This window comes from Castor canadensis, chromosome 2, assembly GCF_047511655.1.
Source record: "Castor canadensis chromosome 2, mCasCan1.hap1v2, whole genome shotgun sequence".
NCBI lineage: Eukaryota > Metazoa > Chordata > Mammalia > Rodentia > Castoridae > Castor > Castor canadensis.
The window spans coordinates 163,043,906-163,068,113 of NC_133387.1; the positions used below are offsets into that span (position 1 = coordinate 163,043,906).

General features: G+C 40.5%; 1 protein-coding gene across 1 annotated transcript in view; it reads right to left on the reverse strand.

The window, feature by feature from the left end:
- The window catches only part of LOC109698807 (beta-galactosidase-1-like protein 2), a 92,878-nt gene that overhangs the window by 52,196 nt on the left and 16,474 nt on the right, over positions 1–24,208 (reverse strand). Inside the window, exons 2-3 of the mRNA XM_074066310.1 lie at positions 7,147–7,239; positions 6,674–6,871 (exon numbers count right to left, since the gene is read on the reverse strand). Coding sequence (XP_073922411.1) covers positions 6,674–6,871; positions 7,147–7,238 — 290 coding nt within the window. The 5' untranslated portion in view covers position 7,239. The remainder of the gene's footprint in view (positions 1–6,673; positions 6,872–7,146; positions 7,240–24,208) is intronic.

The following is a 24,208-nucleotide window of genomic DNA, read 5'->3' on the forward strand; positions in this document are numbered from 1 at the left end:
ATAGCACTTGCCTAGATGCACAGGGCCCTGTGTTTCATCACACGAAAAAATAAAAAAGCAAAACAAAACACATGAGCATCCCAATAAATGACCAAATAATTGTTGAAATTTAATGCATAGCCCTGGTAAGATAACAACATCCAAAGCCAGGAATAAAATCTTCTTTCCTCATGTAACAAATAGAATCTAGTTCAAAAATAGCTAATATTGGACTTAAAGTCACTGCCATTAGGATGCAACAAAATACTGATTAATTTGAGTACCATGCAGGAAGACACAAAATGGAAACAAAAGATAGCTTTATCTCGCTCACCATTCTATCTCAAATCAAGAGGTATTCAATAAACACGTGTGGACTAAACTCATAAAATGGAGAGGTAACACTTTAAAAGCCACTAGAAAGAACAATGTTGTAACTACTTCAATCACGTCATTTTTGCTTATTTTCTTCTCTCAGTGCTAAGGGTCAAACCTAGAGTCTAGCACATACAAGGCAAGTGCTCACATCCAATTTTTGTTGTTACACATACAGGCCAGGCTGGCCTCGAGTGCTAGGCGAAAAGCACACACCAAGCCAGCCCCACATCAGTCTTGAAGGTCAATTTTTACAAGAAGATGATCTTAGTAAATACACTTAATTACTTTTTAATCCCTTAAAATTTTCCACTAAAATGTTAATAAAATAAACTGTAATCCTAACATTCAGAAGGCTTAGGCAGGAGGACCAAAAGCCAACAAAAAAAAATTTTTAAATAGGTAAACAAAACTTCTGGTCTATGAAGGACACTGTCAAGGAAATGGGAAGACAAGCTGTGCCCTGGAAGAAAATATTTACAAAAGAAATATTCCATAAAGGATGGTTGTCCAAAATAAACCCATTATAAGGAAACTAACAACCTTATTTAAAATTGAGCAAGGGCTGGGTTGTAGCTCAGTGGTACAGAGTTTGCCCAGCCTGTGGGAAGTCCTGGGTTTAATCCCCACCATCTCACACACACACAGACACACAGACACATACACACATATGAAAGGTAAACTCTAAACCTTGTCAGAGAAGACACCCAAATGGCAAATAAGAACATGAAAAGATGTCCACACCGTATGTCATTAGGGAGTTACAAATTGAAACAAGAATGAGATAATACCATACACCTTTTAGAACAGCCAAAACTCCAGAACACTGACAGCACCAAATGTTGGCAAGGCTGCGGAGCCAGGGGAACTCTCATCATCGCTGTGGGAGTACAAGTGAGGCACTCACACCAGAAGATGGCTTGGCAGCTTCTTACAAAGCTACACATACTCGTACCATATGGTCCACATGAGTTGAAGACAGCTGGTCACACAAACACTGGCACACCGTGGGCAGGAGAGGCTCAGTGTACACCACTTGCTCAGCATGCATAAGGCCAGAGTTTGAACCCTAGCACCACAAAAAACAAGTTACAACTACGACATTGCAGAAACACCAAAACAGCAGACATTAAAAGGAAGATCAGTGGTTGCCTGGGAAAAGAGAAAAGGAAGGATGAATTGGCAGGACAAAGGATTTTTCAAGGCAGTGAGACTATTCTGTATGATACTATAATGCTGGATATACCTCATTACGCATTTGTCAAAACCCACAGGAGGGACAACAAAAGTGAACCCTAATATAAACTGTGGGTGACAATGTGGGTCTCACTGATCATAACAAATGTGCCATGCTGCTGGGGGATTTCTTTTTTTAGACACAGAGTCTCACACTGTGGCCCAGGCTGGCCTCAAACTGGTGATCCTCCGGCCTCCAGAGTGCTGGGATTACAGGTGAATGCTCCCATGTCCAACAAAATACTGTTAGGAGTGTTATGTTTGCTGTGCATTAAACATATTGAAAAAGTACATAAAAATATAATACATTGTAAGACCTATAGGAAAACAATATTGTGTGCACTTGTAAGCCCTATGATGTAAACAAATACCATATGGTCCCCAATATGCAAATCAGCCAAACCTCAGCTGATGCCAATAAACTGACCTGCTACAAATACTTAAACTCCACTGGCCATAAGACCAATGCTACTTCCTTCCAACCAGCAACACGCATCACGCCAATCGGGGACAATCCCGGACGAAGTGGACCAGACACTCGCACAGCCCTTCTGATTCCCTGGGCGTCCTGGATGCATATTGGGCTGAGAACTAGTCAGGACCGGTTCAGAGCCAGCCACTGGTGGACTAAGATTCACGTCAAGGTGAGCACAGCTTGGGGAAGGCTGAGGCGTTATCGGGCATAGGTTGTAACTCCTTGCAATAAAGTGTGTGTTTGAGCAACTTAGTTCCTGCCTAAGTTAATTCATTTAGCGCCTGACTGCCGGTCAACTTTGCACCGTTGCCTGCTCGAGACAAATATGCACTTGAGTTTTTTGTTTTTTGTAGTGCTAGGGTTAGAACCCAGGGCCTTGTGCATGTTAGGCAAGTGCTCTAACTCTGGGACACACTTCCCAACCCATTTGGGGGGAGGTTGATAACAGGGAGGCTATGAGTGCAAGTGCAGGAGACAGAAGACACATGGGAATTGTGTACTTTCTGCTCAATTTTTCTGATCCAAAAACTAATGCCTATTAAAATAAACTGGGCATGGTGGCACAGACCTATAATCCCAATTACTCCTGAGGTTGAGGAAGGAGGATTGCAAATTGGAGGCCAGCTGAGCAACTTATCTCAAAATAAACTTTTTAAAAAGGCCTAGTGATATAGCTCAGCACTAGAGCAGTTTACCTAGCATTTGTGAGGTTCAATCCTCAGTACTGTAGCAAGAAGGAAGGAAGGAAGGATGGAAGGGAGGAAGGGAAGGAGGAGTAGAGGGAGGGAACCTAGGAGGCTGGGTGTAGCTCAGTGGTAGAGCACTTGTCTAGCATGTACAAGTCCCTGGGTTCTCTCTTCAGCGCCACAAAAGTCAACTAGACAGGCATGGTTGCTCACACCTATAATCCTAGCTATCCGGAGGTGGGGACTGAGACAATCACACTTGGAGACCAGCCCAGCCAAAACAGTTCTAGAGACCCCATCTCAACCACCTGTTATCCCAGATACAGAGGAGGCTTAAACAGGAGAACTGCAGTTCAGGACAGCCTGGGCATTGTGGGACCCAACTGGAAAAACAGCTGAAGCAAAAACTGATGGGGCTCGAGAGGTAGAGTGCCTGCTTAGTAAGTGCAAGACCCTGAGTTCAAACCCCAATATTGCCAAAAAGTAATTTATTTGTTTTAATTAATTATAATCCTTCAATTCTTCAAAGCAACTAAAGAAAAAGATGCATTGCTCTCGAAAGAACATCAACTAAACGGACAATTAACTTCACAGCAGAAGCAGTAAAGGCCACTTTTACTTTTACTTCCAGAGGGAAGCAACTGGAAAAAAGACTACCAACTTAGAATTTATACTAGTGAAAATAAGGCATTTTCAGATAAAGAAAGACTGAGAAAAACTTTTTTGCAAGAGACCTACAGTCATGAAAATTCACTAAAGAAATTTATTCTAGCCGGGTGGCCAGTGGCTCATGCCTGAAATCCTAACTACTCAGGAGGCAGTGATCAGGAGGATCTCGGTTTGAAGCCAGCCTGGGCAAATAGTTCAAGAGACCCTATCTTGAAAAAACCCATTACAAAAAAGAGCTGGTAGAGTGACTCAAGGTGAAGGCCCTGAGTTCAAGCCCCAGTACAGCAAGAGAAGAAAAAGAAAGAAAATTACTCTAGAAAAAACAATAATAATGTCTGTGTTTTAAAGCAAAACACAAACCAACACCAGGATGGAAGTAACTATAGACAAAGTTTCCAAAGGTTTTTGCATTAAGAGGTGGGTAAAAACACAGATGGAAGTACAAGGGAGTATTTGTTGATAAGCCGGAGATATAAATTATAAACTCTTGAGCATCTAGTAAGGAAATCTGTATCTCTCCAACCAATAGAAGAAAGGACATGAAACAATAAACAAATAAAAATATCACTCCAAGAGCTGGAGCATGGCTCAAGTGTTAGAGTGCCAGCCTAGCAAGCACAAGGCCCCGAGTTCAAACCTCAGTACCACCTAAATATTAGCAATAATAAAATAAATTTTTCCATTGTTCTAAAAGAAGGCAATGTTTTTTAGAAATAACAAAACAATTTACGATAATAAAAGGCCAAGAAGGGAAACCAGCCTATTACATAGAGTATAGACTGAAACCAAATATTGTATGTGCAAAAAGGGGGAGCAAACTTAAATAAAACATAAAGATATGTCTATAGCCCCAGCACTCAAAAGACTAAGGCAGGAAGATTGAGAGTTTAAGACCAGCCTGGACTGCAAAGCAAGACCTCCTTTTCATCCTCCCAGTACTTGGGTTTGAACTTAAGAACTTGCACCTGCTAGGCAGGCACTCTATCATTTGAGCCATGCCCCTAGTTCTTTTTTGTTTTAGTTATTTTATATTTAATATTTAAGTATTTAGTTATTTTTATAATAGGGTCTTGTGTTTTTATCCAGGGCCAACTTTGGGCCTAATCCTCTTGAATAGATGAAATGCTCCACCATGCCCAGCTTATTTTGTTGAGATAGGGTCTCAACTAACTTTTTGCCCAGGCACACCTCAAACTATGATCCTCTAGATCTCTGCCTCCCAAGTAACAAGACCCTGTCTTTTTGCAGTACTTACGATGAACCCGAGGGCTCATGCTTGCTAGGCAAGCACTCTACCACTTGAGCCATGTCCCCAGCCTATGACTGTCTTTAAAAAGAAAAAAAGTTAAGATGGCACAAGAATGGATAGTATAAAGTGACCAATAGTAGCCCAGAAATAAAGCTGTCATTGTGTCCTCAGGCAATGACCAAGATCCCCTGGTCCTAAAGTATAGTTTTTGTGAATTCATAGTAAAATATTTTAGTAATTAAAAACCTGTACACAGGTGATCTAACCAATATACAATATAAGCCCATTTTGAATTGTCACAATTAATCCCCCTTGTACAAAGAATATATCCTAAGAAAATCAATAAATAAAACACCTGTACATGACAAAGAACAAAAATAAACTTGGACTAAGAAGTCCAAGAAAAGCCAGCCCTATGTTTTCAGACTGGGAGGCAGACACAAATGCAAGGGAGAGACATTTAATAGGCAACGTAATTACCAACCTTGTGTAACATCTGTGAAATTCTGTAACCACCTTCTTTCTTGTTGCTTTCTCACCAATGACATCTCAAAACCCTCTGCTGTACCCACCTACTTACAAAGGGACGCAATTGTTAAACTGTCCTCACCCCATGCCAGCCCCTACTTAGACACCTTCCATCCTGCTTCAGAAACTACCACTCATCCAGAATTTATCCCTACTTTTCTACTCTTACCTCAGAACCCTTTTGGTTGAACTTAACCTTAACAAATCCTTTGTTCCCTTTGTTCAGACTCCCATTCCACAGTTCCTGTGGCTCTCACTGCCTCCTAGCAAGTCAGCAAATCTAATTTTGTCGAACTAAGTTTGTGCCATCAAGTCTTTGGCTGATGATTTGCCAAAGACTTTTTAAAGAAAATTCAGGGTTGTTTTGTTTTCTTTTTTTTTTTGGTGGTTCAGGGGTTTGAACTTGTTTGGATAATAAAATGTCTTTAGTACGAAATAATGGTAATAATATTTTAGTTCTGCAAGCAAGGATGCTGAAAATAAAACAAAAGCCTTGACAGTCAAACAGTTTTGAAATTTTAATAGCTCATGAAATTTCAGTATCGTTAAATCACTGTTACATAAAAGCAACCAAATAAGGATGGAAAAAAAAGAGGGATGTAAAAAGTATGATGACAATTCAGGTGAAAAATGTTCACCTGAATCATCCTTTATCATTCACCAAATTAAATTCCACATATTCTAAAGCTATTTTTTAAAATCAGTAAACCGTTGAAAAAGATGACACAAAACTGTCAAAACAGTAATAGAAAGCCAGGCACTAATGGCTCTCGCCTGTAATCCTAGCTACAGGGGAAGCAGAGATCAGGAGGATCACAGTTTGAATCCAGCATGGGCAAACAGTTCGTGAGACCCTATCTCAAAAATAGACAACACAAAAAGGGCTGGTGGAATGGCTCAAGTGGTGGAGCACCTGCTTACCAAGAGTTAGGCCGTGAGTTCAAACCCAGTACTGCCAAAAAAAAATTTTTTTTAAAGTCATGGATAGATTCCTTAGGATTAAAAGAACAGAAAGAATTAACTCATTGTCTTTAATTTCAACTTCTGGAATAAAGATAATCTTATTATTTGCCAGGACTGGCTCCCAAAGAAAGCCACCATCAAAGACCAGAGTGTGTGAAACAGTATCATATCCTGGGACTCATAACTGCAGCAAGGACTCTCATGGAAAATGAGGCTACGGGAGGAGGCATGAGAGCCACTGTCCCAGACTGCATAATTAGGGACCCCATGGCCTGTACTTGTCCTTGCCTGAAAGTTGGACTCTATGAACAGACCACAGTGACCCTGTTGAGACAGAGGCCTTTCAGCACGCTCTACCTACAGGAGATTCTCAGGATATCAAGTAGACACTCAGACATTCTGAGAACAAAAAAGTACCGCAAAGGTCAACCTGCAGATAAGTCAAATAAAGTCTCAGAGCTAGGCATTCAAATGACAAATTCTTGAACTAAGAACTAGGAGGCCAGCACTCACGTGGTAAGGGTGTTGAAGCCACAGGACTTCAACTTCAGCAAACGGTTTCTCCAGTACTTCCTGGGCACCCGGAAGTAGTGCACAGTGCCAGCAACGATAAGAAACGGAGAGTTTTCCAGTGTGAAGTTGGAGCCTTTTACTTTTAGACCCTCTCTGCGGATCTTCAGGTAAGAGGGGGTCAGGTGAGTCTGATTAATCCTGCAAGGACAGAGATATATGAAGTCCTAGATACATAGGAAAGGTCAATCGAAAGGCCTGACTTCCTGCATTAGAAAGGCAGAGACAGAAGGATGGTGAGTTCAAGGCCACCCTGAACTACATAGTAAGTTTAAATCCAGCCTGGGATACATGGCTGACCCAAGTCTCAAAACAAACAAACAAACAAGCAAATAAACCTCACCTTTCCTTCAAGGGCTCTAGTCATCCCTCTAGGGGAAGGAGAAACCTCCCCAGTCTTTCCTTGTCAAACATACCTAGGTGACCAGTCATCGCTGAACTGAGCTATCGCTGATAAGGCTGAAGACAGACACAGGATACATTCGGGTCTCAGCAGGAGGCTCCACATACTAAACAGAGAGGACAGAATAGGGGTCAGAGAAACACCAGTGGGCCCAGTGCTGAGAGAAGACTTGCTTGATGGAAGGTAGGAAGTGACTCCTTTGAGAAGGTGGAATTTGCTACTGGGCCTTTGCACCACCTGGAGTTCTGACATCATACCAAGGATGGGTCTTCAGACTGGAAGGAAAACAACTAAAATTCATTTGATAGATCAAGCCACAAAGATCAGTTTCTTATCACCACAAAGAGTAATCTCTGGGAAGTCTGTCACAGACATTCAGCTGCTGAGGAATAAAGTGTGCTGCTTAGAGTAAGCCGACTAGATGTAGAATTCCTCCACAGACAAGTCTCGATTCTATCTCCAACCGTTTTCCATTTGTCTGCTACCACAGGTGGCCATCAATACCATTTGTGTGATCTGTTATTTTCTTTATGCTGCTCACCCTGGGGAAAACCCTCTTTCTTTTATGTATCAAAAATTCTGGAAGTCCAGGGTGGACTGAAGCAGGCACTGCATAGCAAAGTCCGAGGTGTGTTCCCATCCAAGTTGAGGGAGGCACCCTGCGTGGGGTGGCTGTACCCCTCAGCACCCAGAGCACTACCTGAAGCATAGCACTCAATAAACTTTTAAAAATAATGTATCATGTTTTAATGTTTTTAAAATGCATTAACATTTATTTATTGTACATATTAATGTGATTCAGTGGTATTTCAATACATACAAATGTGTGCATTGATCAAAACCAACCTCCATTCCCAACCTCTAGTAATCACTATTCTACATTCAGGTCAACTTTTTTTTTTTTTTTTTTTTTGTAGTAAGTGTTTTTTAAACGAATGAGTTGCTAAATTCACTTATACATGTGGCGTCCATAAATTGCAGCTGTACCACTTGGGCTTGCTTACCTTGGGCAGAGTTGATATGGGTAAAGTTTGAGAGGCCAGAGGAAAAACTGAAGATTAAACAGAATAAAGACTGGGAAAGAAGCTCGCCTGAGACCCTGTGGGCAGGATCTGGGGCAGAGAAAAAAAGGGTGCAGTGCGATTGGCCAAGCCGCTTCAACTGTCTCCCAGGGAGAAGACAAGACACAAAGCCGAACTTCGAGGCAACCCGAAGGTAAGACCCAGATCCCAAATGTGACGCGGCGTCACTGAAAAACCCCACGGGGGCCGTCTGGATGCCCCCGCCCAGGGCTGGGAAAAAACTGCAGTGTGGGGAGCCAAGGGGCCCCGACCGCGAGGGACGCGCGGGCTCCAGTGCCCGCCACTCCGCAGCAGCCTCCAGGCGCCAGGTAAAGGGGGCGGTAGCCGGATCCGCGCTCCGCCCGCGGGGGAAACTGACTACAGTCCACCTGCCCCTTCCCCCCACTTCTGCCCCTCCCCCTCAGATACCCCGCTCCTTCCCCAGACCTGCCTGCCCTTCTTCCACCCTACCCCAGAAACACCTGCCTGTCTTCCAGACCCCCTGCCCTCTCCCCAAACTTACCTGCCCTTCTCCTCCCCCAGGCCCTCCTGCCCCTCCACCCACCTGGCCCTCTCACCCTCCCCCCCTCCGCCCACTTGTCCCTCTCCTCCCCACTCCCGCCCTCCTGCTGTCCCTCCACTTGCCCCTCTTCTCCCCCCCTCCCGCCCCTGTACCTGCCCCTCCCCACGCGGCGTCACGTGGGTTCCCTGACAGTGCCAGACTCCAGGTTTTTGCCGCTGGTGTGAGGACACCGAAAGCCCTCCGTTTGCCCCATCCACCAGCAGGCTGACTCCCCACCCAGGTAGCGCCTGCACTAGTTAATTATCTCCATTCTGGATAAGGCTGTATTTTCCAAGTCAACTCCTGACTGCATCCTAATTGTGGATCTTTCCTTCATCCCTCTGCCCCTAAGCAATTGCGGTTGATGATTTCCCTCTTAAGTAGTTTTCTTAATTGCAAAATTGAACTTTTAAAAACCTCTTTGTCTTGTTTTTTAGACCTCCTTTCTACTGATGCTGCTCCTAAAATACATCAGAGGAAAAAAAAAAAAACCACCTTCTAGAATCTATTAATGGGTTTTAACTTCTCTGTAATTTTCTTTTTTTGGTACTAGGGGTAGAACTCAGAGTGCTACACTTGCTAGGTAGCGCTCTACTTCCAGGGCTTGACAGTCCTGCAATTTTCTTAATTTACAACTATCATGTTAGCTTAGTTATTTCCCTACAACTTCTTTCCTCCTTCCATTACCCATAATTTGCAAGCTCTGCCTGCATTTTCACTTTTCCTGGTAATCTGTGGTTTTTGCCCACCTAATTGAAGTTCATAATAAATGACTCCCTGCCCTACTGTCATATCTGGAAACCTCTAGGATTTGTTCTCTCAAGAGACTTGGCAGGGTGGGGGGGTGCAGGCCTGTAATCGAAACACTCTAGAGGCTGAAGGTAAGAGGATGGAAAGTTCCAGCCAGCTTGGGCCACATAGTAAGACCTTGTTTCAAAAATAACAGGACTGGTGGAGTGGCTCAAGTGGTAGAGCACTTCCTTAGCAAGCCTGAGGCACTGAATTCAAACCCCAGTATCACCAAAAAAAAACCCAAAAAACAAAAGTTACTTACAAAAACAAAAAACAACAACAAAAAGAATCTTTCTGTCCCTTGACATTTCCTTGATGACATCGCCATCCAGGACAATGACCTTTTCAAATACTAGACATTTTCTCACACTATTTTATCTACTAAATTAAAGAACCACTTACCAGCCTCACTAGCAGTCAAAAGTATTCCAACTCCAAGATACAAGACCCCATATTCCCACAAGCTACTTTCTGGTCACAGTAGTTTTTTTCATTATCTTTTTCAAACCTTTTTTTCTTATCACACTTCTAGTTTCCAATCTTCTCTCTTATTTTCCTCTGTCACTCATTTTATAATATTACTTCATTTTACTCTTGTGGTTTTTTTTTTCTTTTTTTAACTGTACTGGTGCTTGAACTCAGGGCCTCATGATTGCTAGGCAGGACCACCAGACCTTTTTAGCATTGGGTATTTTCAAGATAGGGCCTCTCAAACTAGTTGACCAGGCTGACCTTGACCCTCAATCCTCCTGGATCTCTGCCTCCTGAGTATCGAGGATTTCAGGTGTAAATCAACAGCATCTCCCACTGTTGTTGTTTGAGACAGTATCTGTCTGTGTAGCCCAGGCTGTCCTCAAATTCATGATCCTCCTGCTTCATCTTCCTGAACACTGGGATCATGTTTTCCTCACATTACTCTTATATTTGTATATATCTGTACATAGGAAAGGATTGTGAATTCAAGGCCAGCCTAGGCTACATAGCAAAACTGTTTTTAAAAAATTACTGAAAATTAAGTAAGTCTTTAAACATTAAAATGTCATCTACATTTAAATAATTTTATGTGGTTTTTTTTATGGTTGTACTGGGGTTTGAACTCAGGGCTTCACGCTTGCTAAGCAGGTGCTGTACCACTGGAACCACTCTGCCAGTTCTATTTATGTTTATTATTGGTCATGTGTGCTTTCCTTTCAATTTTTGTAGATAATTTTCAGTATCCTCTTCCCTACTTGAATTTCCCTCTATTCTTGGTCAAAATAGTGTGTTTTTGTTTAGCCTTTGATATGTAGGTGCTTCTGCAAAACATGTATTGCTGCTTGTCTGATATATTCACTACTTACACAAATGATATTGATTGTAGACCCTAGTAGGACTGGCTGTTTAAGCTCTAAATGTGTTATCATGTCAGTAATTCTGTAGGTGATTCTGTAGGTGTTTTCTTTTAATGTTTCAATAGTTTGTTTTTTATTTAAATCTTTGATTCATCAAGAATGTATTTTAATACAAGGTTATAGTATGAATGAATCTTACTTTTTTTGTGTGGTACTGGGGCTTGAACTCAGGGCCTACATCTTGACCCACTCCACCACCTCTTTTTGTGTTTTTTTTTTGGTTTTGGTTTTGGTTTTTGAGGTAGGGTCTCACAAACTATTTGTCCAGCTGGCTTCAAACCACAATCCTCCTGATCTCTGCCTCTTGAGTAGCTAGAATTACAGGCATGAGCCACCAACAACACCAGCAAATCTTACAATTTTTTTATTAGTAGATTAAGCTCAAATGTAATTCCTCCCTCATTACTTTGAAAAGAAATATTTATCATTTGCTAAGTTACCATGTATACCTGTGTCTATATTTTGTCCCATTGCTTTCTGTATACCAGATTGAATATGCAATGAGAGTTTAACCCTTGCCAGTTCCAAAACTCATATGTTTATTGACTTATCATAATAATAATAGGTTTGGCAGGAGTTCTTATTAAATTTTTGTTCATTAACTAATTATATTTCAAGCACTGTTCTGGATGTTGGTAATGCAATAGTGGAAAAAAATGTCTGCTAAAAAACTGCCTTTGTGAAATTTACATTTAGTGTGGTAAATAGATAACAGAAAAGATAAAATCTATACTGTGTTACTTGGTGATATGCACTACAGGGAAGGATTTTTAAAAAGAGAGAGAAAGAAGGAAGGAAGGAAGTGCATGTCCAGAAGGCACCTATGTTTTAAGTAGGGGGCCTCATAAGAGGGTAACCTATAAATGCCCTTAAGAAGAGAGGGCGATCCCAGCACCAAAAAAGAAAAGACAAAAAAAAAAAAAAAAGCAGCAAGGGAATGAGTAATTTTAATACATAAGGAGAAAACTAGTCAGGCAGAGGGAACTGCCTGTTCAAAGGCCCTGAGGCAAGAATGCTTTGGTAAGTTTGGGAAAGCCATAGAGGCCTAAGCAGAGACACAAGTATGAAACTAGGAGTCTGATAAGATCAGAGAGGTTAATGGGAGGCATGCTGGGCCTTAGAGATTAGAGTGAAATAGAGAAAACACGACAGGAAAAGGAAAAATGAGTTTAAAAAGTTAGAAATATCCCAAAGAATCTTTCTACATTTTGTCATGTTTATTCCTGCATGTAGCACTCAGATGCCACAGAGAAATCCCACAGAGAACTACAAACAGCTGCATTAAAGTGCTGGACCTTGAAAAGAAAACACATTAACCTATCTCTAGCAACTACATACGTATTTCTGTAAGATATTAAGTAAAGGACTATGCACCTTTGGTTTAACTTCCTTACTGTTTGAAGTCACAAAAACATAACGCTAATACCTTTTAGATAAAGTGCTATGAGAACAGCCAAAGTAGAGAATTAATTGGGCCACGTGGTCAGTACAAAAAAAAAAGCAGTAGATTTTAGTCCCCAAATCCATATGCTCTGCTAAAGATAGGAAAGTTAGTCTCTTTCATGCCCACACTCTACTCTGAGTGCGGCCTGTCACGTGCTTGCTGTCTCACATCTGATTGTTGCTGAATTCTTTGTCATGATTGAGTCAAGGACCTGGTGTTGGAGGGAATTGAGGCCCCTGACCCTCCAGGGGAACCTGAAGACTGGAGTCCTCACTCCTAGTAGTGGTGACAAAAGGGAGGGCTTTGATTTTTACTCTGAGCTGGGAAGTCATTGAATTGTTTTGAGCCCAGGAATGTCTTGGCTGCATCTCGCATTGTCCTGGTCTAAAATACCCAGGTCAAGGAGAAGAGACAGGACTTTCTCAAAATGAGGTAAGAGTTGATGATTTGGACCAGGGTGGGATAGTAATAACATGTTCAGAAGCACAGTCACAGGGATTTACTAATTAACTAGATGTAGAGTTGAAGTCAAGGTATTTTTCTTGAGTAAAGTGGAAGGATGACGTTGGTCTTGATTAAATAAAGATGGCTGCAGGAACGATATTTGATTCAGTGAAGACGAACATGCCTATTAGACATATAAGAGAGATGTGCAACAGGCTATGGGGGGAGGCTGGGACATGAACTTATAAGTTACAAGTTGTTGATAGGCATTCAACTGAATTCAAATATTGCCTCAGGGAAAGTGAAGATGGAGAAAACACTAGCACAAGGACTGACCCCCCAGGAGGAGGCTAGGAGATGAGGAAAAACAAACAAGTGAAATTTGCTGTAGAAGATAATCAGGTGTGGATTGATGTACTCAAAGGCGCATGAATGAAACATCTACATGAGAAGAGGTATCAATAATGTCATATTATTTGAGAGTCAATAAGGGGAGGATTAAGAATTGATCTTTGAGCTTAGCTAGCTTTGATTAAGGAAGTTTAATTGAATGGTAAGGGTGAAACCCTGATTTAGGTAGGTTTCAGTGAGAGCAGGAGGAAAAAAAATTAGAGAAAGTGAGAATAGATAATTCTTTTCTTATTTTATTTTTGAATTAGCATTCATTAGTAATATAGGGAGGTTTCACTGTGATAAGTTCCATAAACAAGGATAGATAATTCTTTGCAGGAGTTTTGCTGGAAAGAAAGGAGAAAGTGGGTTGGTAGCTTCCAACCCATAAATGGTGGGTGGGATCGATAGTGGAGAGGGCAAGTGTTGGGGAAAGAGGAGTTCCTGCTCATAGAGACACAGCCCTCTGTGGGGCGATTTTGCTGGCACACACAGGCACCTCTGGATCCTGATACTGGCTGAGAAAGAAATCAATCTAGTCAAGAAGAAAAAAAATTACTTTTATGTGGGCTAATTAGGATTGCCATCTGGGAAAAGCAGTCTTTTCAAGATTCAAGCAGTCTTATAATTGTGTTTTGAAGGGTCACAGAATAGCAGCTAGATTTAAACACACAGGGTAGGTGGCATCTCAGGGGTAAGACACTTGCCCAGCATGAAAAAGGCCCTTGATCGATCCATCTCCAGCACTGCAAAAAAACAAAACAAAAGAAAACAAAAAAAACTCCACTTTCTCCCCAAACTCAAGAGAATTGGAAATTAATCACTGAGTTAGAATTGACTGGTGCTGGCAAAATAATCTGTTTTCTTGGTGCACCCCCCAGTCTCTGGGTGTTGATGTACCCTGAGTCTCTGGGTAATTTGAGGAAAGAGTTCTGCTGTGCAGAAGGTCAGCAGATGCTAACAAGGTTTCAAAGGTAACTCACCTGGGGTAGGCAGTAGACTGATTGGCTGCCCAGCTCAGAGGTTCAGCTGTCCAGGTCAAATGGTCAACTGCAGACAGTCTTAAGATCTGAGTCTAAAATGTGGTTAAAGATAGCCTCTCAACTCGTCTTTTAAATGCCAGAACCAATACCAGTACTACTCTATTTCTTTCTTTTTTTTTTTTTGGTGGCCTAAGGGCATGAAATATGATAGGCAAGCACGCTACCATTTGAGTCATATCCCCAGTCTTTTTGTTTGTATTTTTGTTTTTGAGTTGGTCTTGCTAACTTTGCCGGGGCCAGCCTTGAACTCTTGATACTCCTGCCTCTGTGTGGGATTACAGACATGCTCCACCATGCCCAGCTGGTTTTTTTTTTTCCTTGACACTCAATGACACCCTACTAAGGAAGGACCTCATTCTCAGTGCACAACAGCATCTTAGGTCCCATAAAGGAGGCTCAGAAGAGGAGCAAGACTTACTGTGAGAGCCTGGGCAGAAAGATTTTTTTACGATTTTTTTTACAAATTGGTGGTGCTATGATACTGGCATCAGAGAAAAGGTGATTGATATCAATCACCTTTCAATTTTTGAAATTTGTTAAAGCTTCTTCCAAAGCTTACTATTATTCCTTGATCAATTTTTGTAAATCTTGCAAGTATACTTCAAAAGTATTTACATCCTCTATTCAGTGAATGATGAATTCTATACATATTTACTAGGCCTAGCTTGTATAATTATATTGTTCAAACTTTCTGTATCCTTATTTATTTTTTCTGTGCTAGATTTATCCAATTTTCGAGGATGAATTGAAGGTCTCCACTATTATTTGGATTTGGATATTTTTATTTTAATTTTGTTGAACATCTGAATCTTTGTTACCCTCCTGGTAAATTTCTTTTTCCATTTCATGGTAACTGTTATCTGTAATAATGCTCTTTTCCTAATTAAACTTTATATTGTGAGATAATTGTAGATTGACCTGCAGTTTTAAGAAATAATACAGAGAGATCTTTGTACCCTGTGCCCTAGCTTCCTCCAATGGTAGCATAATGGCACTGATACAGCCAATTACAGAACATTCACATCACCACAAGGGTTTCTCATATTACAATTATAGCCACATGTAACCACTTATCCCCAGTTTTGTCATTTCAAGAATGTCATATAAATGTGTGTGTGTGTGTGCATGTGTGTGTGTGTGTGTGTGTGTGTGTACACATATGTAACTAGGAAAAAAGTCAAAAGGGGAGTACCACTGGTTTGGGAGCACTTAAAATGAAATTAGGAGGCTATTGTTAATCAGATTTCAGATATAACCTGCTGACCTTTGAACTGGTCAAACTGCAATTCACTAGCTTTCTTTAACCAATTGTGAAATCCGAGCTTTGCCTAAACTACCTACACAATGAGATAGCAACCAATCCCTTTCTTAGGAAGTATCAATCCCAATTCCTGACAAGCAAAAAATGTAGCAATTACCCCTATCTTTTGTAGATTTAAGCTATAAATATGGCTACCATTTTGTAAAACAAAAGAGCACATTTTTAAGACTGCTTGAGTCTTTGTTTTCATAGATTGATATCCTAGTTAGCCCAAAATAAATGTAATTCTCTTTGTTCTCAACTACACTGATTTTATTCTCAGTGGACACATAGAGTCATACAGTATGGTAACTTTTGGGGTTTTTTTGTTTTGTTCTTTGTGGTGCTGGAGATGGAACCCAGGCCTCATGCATGCTAGACAAGTGCTCTACTACTGAGCCATTAGCCACCCACCCCCTATCTTGGCTTACATTTAAGTCTATGATCCCTTTTAAGTCTGGCTCCCTGCCCAACAACCTGTAGTTTTATGCAATACCTACTGTTTCAAGCAGAAACTCAACTCCAACTACATATTTGAGAATTTGCATTTTGCAACCCTAGTATTTCTTTCTTTATTTGATTTACATTGTAGTGCTGGGGATGGAACTGAGCCTCATGCATGTGAGGCAAGTGCTCTACTACTGAGCCACATCTCCAACCCTCCTAGTATTTATTTTTATGTTAGTGTTAGATTAGTATTATTATGAATAATTTGTATTATCAGCATCAATTATTATATTTGCACTGGTATTATTAATTATGTTTTAGACAACCTTATTAGTAGTACTTTTATATTTGCATTGTGGGATGAAAATATATTACTTCAAAGTTTGGAAGTAATATATTTATCAATTCTGATTTAACTAGTATTCCAGTTGTCTAATGGGAGAAGACTCAGGATTTGCAAAATTAAATTGTTATACAAGAAATAATTCCATAGAGTATTGAGGCTAAATGATAAACAGTATATATTAATATAAATATTGAACATTGATTTAACCAAAAATCTTGATATAACTGTATTGGAAGATAGCAGAAAGATTATGGTGGGAGACTGGAAGAGGCACAGGAGCTATGAATTCTCATTTTCTACATTCAGAGATGAATCACTTTACCTAAACTTAAGAATCAATGGATAGGAGCTCAAGCACACTGTTTTGACATCTGTGAATAATTACTGGAAACACCAGATAAACACTTTGAAAATGACTGCAGAATAGGATCAGGAATGTAGTGAAATGGGAATGGAGCAGAGTAGATCACAGAAAATGAGGGGAGGCATGGGAGACAGGACCTGGGAATTCAGATATAAGCACTGTGTTAATAGCCTGATTAAAAGTACACAAGCACTATGATTTTTTTTTAAGCCTTCAATAAGCTACATTTAGTAAAACGAAAAAAAAAAGGAGAAAGAGCTGCTCTTTCCCTTTGATCTGTGCACTTGCCCAAATAATTATTGCACTCTGGGAACTGAACAAGGATATCTTAAAGAAAGACACTTATCCTAGGGACAGTGGGGACTTCAAAAGATGACTCCTCTGGGAACAAAAAGTGTTTACAAAGGAAAATACTTATCTCAAGGATGGACACCTGTTTTAAAGGGAACATGTGGCAGGACCCATCCTTTGTTTCAAGGGATGATCAAACACCTATGTCATAGCAACCCAAATTTAGTAAGGGGATCAACCTTAAAATATCTGGAATAACCTTGAAGTCTCTGGGCCCAATTGATAAAATGGTATAACAGCAAGAATACTTAAATAGACCAGGTGTCCAGGACAAAGGAGAGAACTCATTCCAGGATAAATTAGGGCCAAATCTCCAACCCAGTTTTCACCATAAAGACTCTTGATGTTAGAAAACTCATGCCACCTGTCATTAGATGTATTCACACCCATATCTGGTGCTTGGTCTCTACCTCCCCATGTGTCCTAAAATTCTTTTTTTGCAACAACATCACTAACTTGGTACCCAAGGGCCAGGTAGAGGCCTCCTCCCTTTTGGAGACCTCCTCCTTGGAGCATCACTGGGTCTGGTAACATAAAGAAGGCTAGTTTTTCATTAAAGCCTTATAAAACTATTTGCAAACATTTGTGCATAGAACTTTGATGTAATAAAAATTAATTTTTTTAAAAAAAGAAGTTGCCTAAAGCAGTTCTAAACTGTGTCACATAATCTTTTTCTCATCGGAACACTGATAAAAGATAATTGCTACTGGGAGATGAAAGTGGGCACCAGAGCAAGAAAGACTGCAGCTCCTACACTCTGCTGAATGCTCTGCTGGCATGTGGCACCAAAGGAAACAGCAACCTCTCTTAGGCTTTCTACTTAGATCCATATGCTCAATAATGTATGGACCTGATACCTGCAGCCTTTCACACAAATGGGGTTAAAATCAGGTTTATATGTAGTGCAGACACCTGTCAGAGAATTGATGGCACTGGAAAAGAACTGGTTATGGGTGGCTCTGATTTGTCCATAGATAGACTACAAAACAACCTTAAAACAATTTGCTTGCATTTTGATGGGGAAATAGACCCAGTCATCTCTGAGGCTGCAATGTCAACAGACAGATGCTCCTCATTTGCTCCTTGTTCAAAGGCAGAGAAAGGGGTTCTGAGAGCGTGTTCTAGTTGGGATGTTAGCTCTAATTCAGGCAGGAGCAGGAACTGCAGACAGGTTGGAGAGGCAGTGAGAGCACCAAGATAACCCACTCTGGGAAAGGTTTCTGTTGAACCTGGGGTCTTCGACCCTGCCAGGTTCCTGAAAACTCTCCTGAAAGAACAGCCTTGTGTACACAGTACATGCCCTGGGACTGCAGGCAGCCAAGCTTACAGACCAGCATCCGTACTAAGCTGCAGAGAGGACCCATCCCAGAACCACGAGGGCTGGAGCTGACCCCAGCCCAAGGTGCTGATCTTTAGTGATGGCAAGTGGAGGGGATATGTTCTCTGATGGCAGGAACCTTCTTTGTGTCCCACACAGGAAAGTGTATGCTTTCTCTTCATACAGTATGTTCAACAAGTAAATATTACAGCAGAAACACCAGTTCGTATGTAGCAGAAAATGTTACCAGCCAACCCATATCCCCACTGCACACTGGGAAAATAGATGCTTATTATAAAGGAATTCTTACATCAAGCAGATTTTCTATAAAAACCCCATCTTGGCCTTAGTGGTAGAGTGTGTACTTACTATTCATGAGGCCCTAGGTTCAATACTCAGAACAAAGCCATACGAAAGCATTTTATCTTTTAACCAAAACTACAAATTGAGTGCTATTAGTTTTCCAAGTTACTAATTTTGCCAAATTCTTCATAATAAGCACAATGTCGATTTTAGGGTATATTTGTTAAGGGATGAATTTGTAAGTTTCTAGGAATTAGAACTCATGGAAGAATAAACACAAATATACAAAGATTAAATTTTATCAGTTAAGATAAAAACCAAGCCAGGTACAGGTGGCTCATATCTGTAATCCTAGCCACTTGGGAGGCTGGGAGTGGAAGGATTGTGGTTCAGGGCCAGCCTGGGCAAAAGTTAGCCAGACCCCATCTTGACCAACAGCTGGTGAGTGGTGTGCGCCTGTCACCTCAAGCTACATGAAAGGCTGTGCACAAGAGGATCTCGGTTCCAGGCCATCCCAGGCAAAAATGTTCTGGAGACCCTTTCTCAACCAGGTGTAGTGGACAGGCATGCATCTGTCATCCCAGCTACAGTAAAAGTGTAAAATAGAAGGGTCCAAACCAATCTGAGCAAAAAGAAAGTCCCTATCTCCAAAATAACCGTAGCAAAAAGGACTGGAGGCATGGCTCAAGTGGTAGTAGTGCCTGCCTAGTAAATGCAAAGCTCTGAATTCAAATCCCAGTACTGGCAAAAAAATAAATAAATAAAAATCAATTTATAGGACCAGATTAGTGAGCTATGTACAGTTTATTCAATGATGTAATGGTTACAAATATCCTGAAAAGATTCAGATAAAAAATCCTGAAAGTAAGCATTAGGAAGGGTTTAGAAGTTCTGCACTCCAGTACTTTCTTCATACCATGCTTTTTTTTTTTCCTTCAATAGACTTTATATATTTAGAGCACTTTTAGGTTTACAGCAAAACTGAGCAAAAGGTACAGAGATGTCCTGCACCTGCCTCCACACCTGCATAGTGTGTTAGTCAACTTGCTGTCACTGTGACAAAATATCTGAGAAAATCAACTTAAAAGAAGGCAAGGTTTACTTCAGCTTAGGATCATGTTTCAGCCCATGGTGTCTTGATTATTGCTTTGGGCCTATGGTGGCACAGTACACCATGGTGGGAACATGTGGCCAAGAAGCCTGTTCACCTCATGGTGGCCAGGAAGCAAAAAGAAAGAGAAAGAGGAGGAGCTGGGGTCCCAATATCCCTTGAAAGGCAATGGCCTAACTTCCTTCTACTAGGCCCCACCTCCTAAATGTTCTACCACCTCCTAATAGCATCTCAGGCTGGGGACCAAGCCTTCAACACATGGGCCTTTCAGAGATACTCAGGATCCAAACTATAGCACAGAGCCTCCGTCACTATTCACAACCCTCTCAGAGAGATCCATTTGTTTCCACTGACACAGTGTTACCAGACCATAGTTAACATAAAAGCTACACACTGGGTGTTTTACATTCTGGAAATGTACAGTGGTGTGTCCACCATCATAGTATAAACAAATCTTTCACCACCCTAAAAAATCCTCTGTGCTCCACCTATTCATCCTTACCTCCTCCCAACCCCTGGAAACCACTGATTATTTTACTGTTCCATGAGTCTGCCTTTCCTAGAATGTCATCTGGTGGGAATCAGACACTAAGTACACTTTACATATTGGCTTCTTTAGCTTAGAAATATGCATTAATTTTCCTCCATGGCTTGATGGTTTAGTTATACCTCATGCTTTTATTTTTTACTTTTTTTTTGGTGGGATTGGGGTTTGAACTCAAGGTTTTGTGCTTGCAGCTTGAGCCACACCTCCAGTCTTTTTTTTTTTGAGACAGAGTCTCCCTATTTAGCCCAGGATGACCTCCAACTTGTGATCCTCTAGCTTCCACCTCCCGTGTACTGAGATTATAGGTATGTACCACCATGCCCGGCATGCACCACCATGCCCGGCATGCCACATGCTTTTTTAAAAAGAAATATAAACTTAACCTCTTCAGTATGCAAACAAATCTTGTCCTCTTAATATATGGATTATTCACAGCCTAACCAAAATTTAGGGATGGTTTCCTAAGTATTTGCTTTAGCTTAATCATCAGTGGAATGCTACAAAGTAAGTGAACAAGTTTGAGACATTTTGTGCACTATGGCTATTACTCAATAAAAGAAAGAAGGAAGGAAAGTGAGAGGCAGAGGGAGGCAGGGAGGAAAGACAGAAGGGTATTTTCCTTGTTTCTCTTGTTATTTTAAAACACAATAAGGGAGAAGCAAGTTCCCTTAAAGAAGTAAAATATCAAAATATAAAAAAAAGTGGGATGACTTTTATTCCCATTTGCCTCTATTCCTGCCCTCCTTCAATTCATTCTCCAGACAGTAAGAGTGATCTTAAACCACTGACCATATTATCTCCTTCCTTCTCCTGTGAAGTCCCATTTGATGGTCTCTCAGAGCACTGGGAATAAAAATCCAAACTTCCAATCTTAGATACAAAGCCTGTAGCCTTGTTACCATAGGAATAGCAAGGGCTTATTTGGCCCAGGATTTTTTTTTTCTTTTGTAGTCAATGGCAGCTGAGCCTGAGCTGCCTTCCGGACCCTACAGCCTGCATAGATTTTCCTTCTCATTTATTCTCAGCCCTTGCCTGTCTCTCCCATAGTTTTCTTCCTAGTACTTGTCTTGGACTGGTCAACTCTGATTTCACTTCTTCATGCTCATTAGTCTCTTTTGTGGACCTTCAGCCTTTATATTTTCTGTCTGTTGTAGTTTGGATGAGTGTCTGCCAAGGTCCATGCATTAAAGGCTTGGCTCCCAGGATGGTGCTCCTGTGAGGTGGTGAGGCCTAGTGGAAGGTCACTGGGGACATGGCCTTGAAGGGGATTGTGGTACCGGTCTTGTAGTCTCTTTCTGCTTCCTGGCTTGAAATATAAGCAGTTTGCTCTGCCACACACTCCTGTCATGATGGGCCGCCATTACCAGAAGCCCAAGGCAATGGGCTCCAGTCCACTTGATCTTGGACTGGAACCTTCAGAATTGTGAACCAAAATAAATCATCTCTCTTTATAATTGCCTCAGCTGTTTCATAACAGTAGTGTAAAAAAGACTGATACATTATCCGCCTGATTTAAAATGCTTCCCCTCCCACCCTTCAAGTGACTAGCTCCTTCTCATCCTGAGTAGCAGCCTGGGGTCTCATGTCTAAGCTATCCTATTTCAAAACCAACTCCCCACTCCTTTTCATCTTTCCCAAATCTTTATTTGCTTCCTTCAGAGTATTTACTCAAATTTAAAGGACCTTCTTTGTCTATTCATTTTTTACACCTGTCTCCTGACAACAGGGGCAGTAGCTAGATCAGCTACATAAGGAGCACAGCCACCTAGGGCTATTTTTGATGAGTCAAAAAAAGAAAAGCAGGTATTTAGAAAAATAAACTTTGATCTTTGTGAAATGATTCGTCATCCATGAGATTGAAGAAACAGCCATGCTTCAATAGGAATATGAAAAAAATTGCATTGAGATTTCCTGCCAACATCTTGTACTGATACTTTGCTTACGAAGATACCAGGTGTGCTGATTTTGTTCATGAAAGATGCTAGAGATAACAGTAGTTATTATACCATGAACTGAATCCTAGATGTTTCAGAAGATGGGTCTGTGGATGTATTTGTGGCCTGTAGTTTTAGGAAATGAATGACCTAGAGGCCAAAATGGATATTGTATAGTAGGATCTTCTGTGTCTATAAATCCTAGAAGGATTACAAAATGGTGCCATCACTTTGGAAAATAGCTTGACAGCCCCTCAAAATATAAAAAAAAAAAGCAATTCTACTCCATCATATATACTTAAGATAAATGAAAATGTATGTCCACAGATATTCAGTACATGAATTTTTCACAGAAGCATTATTCATAATAGCAGAAAAGGAGAAGCAAAGTTAACATCCTTCCACAGAAGAAAGGCCAAAGAGATATACCTAAGTAATGAAATACTGCTCTTCCATAGAGAGAATGCAGTAGTAAAACACTTGAGTATCATGTGTGAAGCAGTATAAGAAATAATAATAAAAAAAAGAATGAATGGTGGAACATGGTGTCTCATGCCTATAATCTCAGCTACTCAGGAGGCAGATATCAGGAGGATCACAGTTTGAGGCCAGCCTGGGCAATAAGCTGGACATGGTGGTTTGCACTTGTGATCATTCATCAGTTACAAAGGAGGCATTGGTGGAGGGTAGAGGTCCGAGGCTGGCCCCAGGCAAAAACTTGAGACCCTGTTCCCCAAATAATTAAAGCAAAAAGGGTTGGGGGAGTGGCTGAAGTGGTAAAGCACCTGTTTAACAAATGCAAGGCCCTGAGTTCAAGAGGCCACACATTATATGATTCCGAAGTCTAGAATAGGCAAATACATAGAAATTGGGTTAGTGGCTGTGTAGAAAGGAATTGGAGATTAGAAACGACAGGTACTTTGGGGGTAATGGAAATGTAAAATTAATTGTGGTGATGGGACATTACTGTAAATAAACTAAAGTACATTAAATAGCACTCTTTAAATGAGTTGAATTTTTCTGGATAAGTGAATTATACCTCAATAAAGCTGTTAAGTAAACCTTATTACCTAATGTTGTTACTTAAATTAAATGAAAAAGTCTTTCTGTAAATTGTCTTAAAATCGTTAATCAGTTAGCAATCAGTTCACACCTGTAATCCCAGTACTCAGAAGGCTGAGGTAGGAGGCCAGCCTGGGTTACATAGCAAGATCCTGGCTCAAAAAAATCATTAATCATTTAAAAATGACTATTCAGTTCGTTGGTGATAATGAGCTAAATATATGATTTTAAAAATGAAAATACAATGCATATTTGCAAAAACAAATTTCAGAACTTAAATGTTGTAAACATTATAAAATTTTTTGAGTCTGTTTTATATAAACTCGTAATTGTATGAATAAGTATGTGAAAGCAACAATTCTTATGTGGTAATGGATAAGAGAACATGATATGTTCTCTTAAATATGCCATAATACGCCATAATCTAAATATTGTATGCTTTTATGAATTGGTTTTTATAAAACCTTGATAATCAGTAAAATTATACAGATATTTAAAATTGTCCCACTTTAGCCAGGCGTAGTGGGACACTCCTGTAATCCCAGCACTGGGGAAGCTGAGATAGCAGGACTGTGAGTTCAAGGTCAGTCTGAGCTACTTATGGAGAACTTGTTTCAAAAAAAAAAACAAAAAAAAAACATTTAAATTTTTTGGTAAAATTTAGAGGTGATATTTCTCTAATAAATACTAAGTATATATTATTATAACTTTATTGCATTTTGGCATATCCTTTTTTTTCAGTGTTGGAATCAAACTTGCATGCTAGGCAAGTGGTCTGCCCCTGAGCCACACCCCAGCCCTAGATACTTATTTTACTTGTATGAATTTAAGGTGTACAATATGAAGTTTTGACATACACACCTAT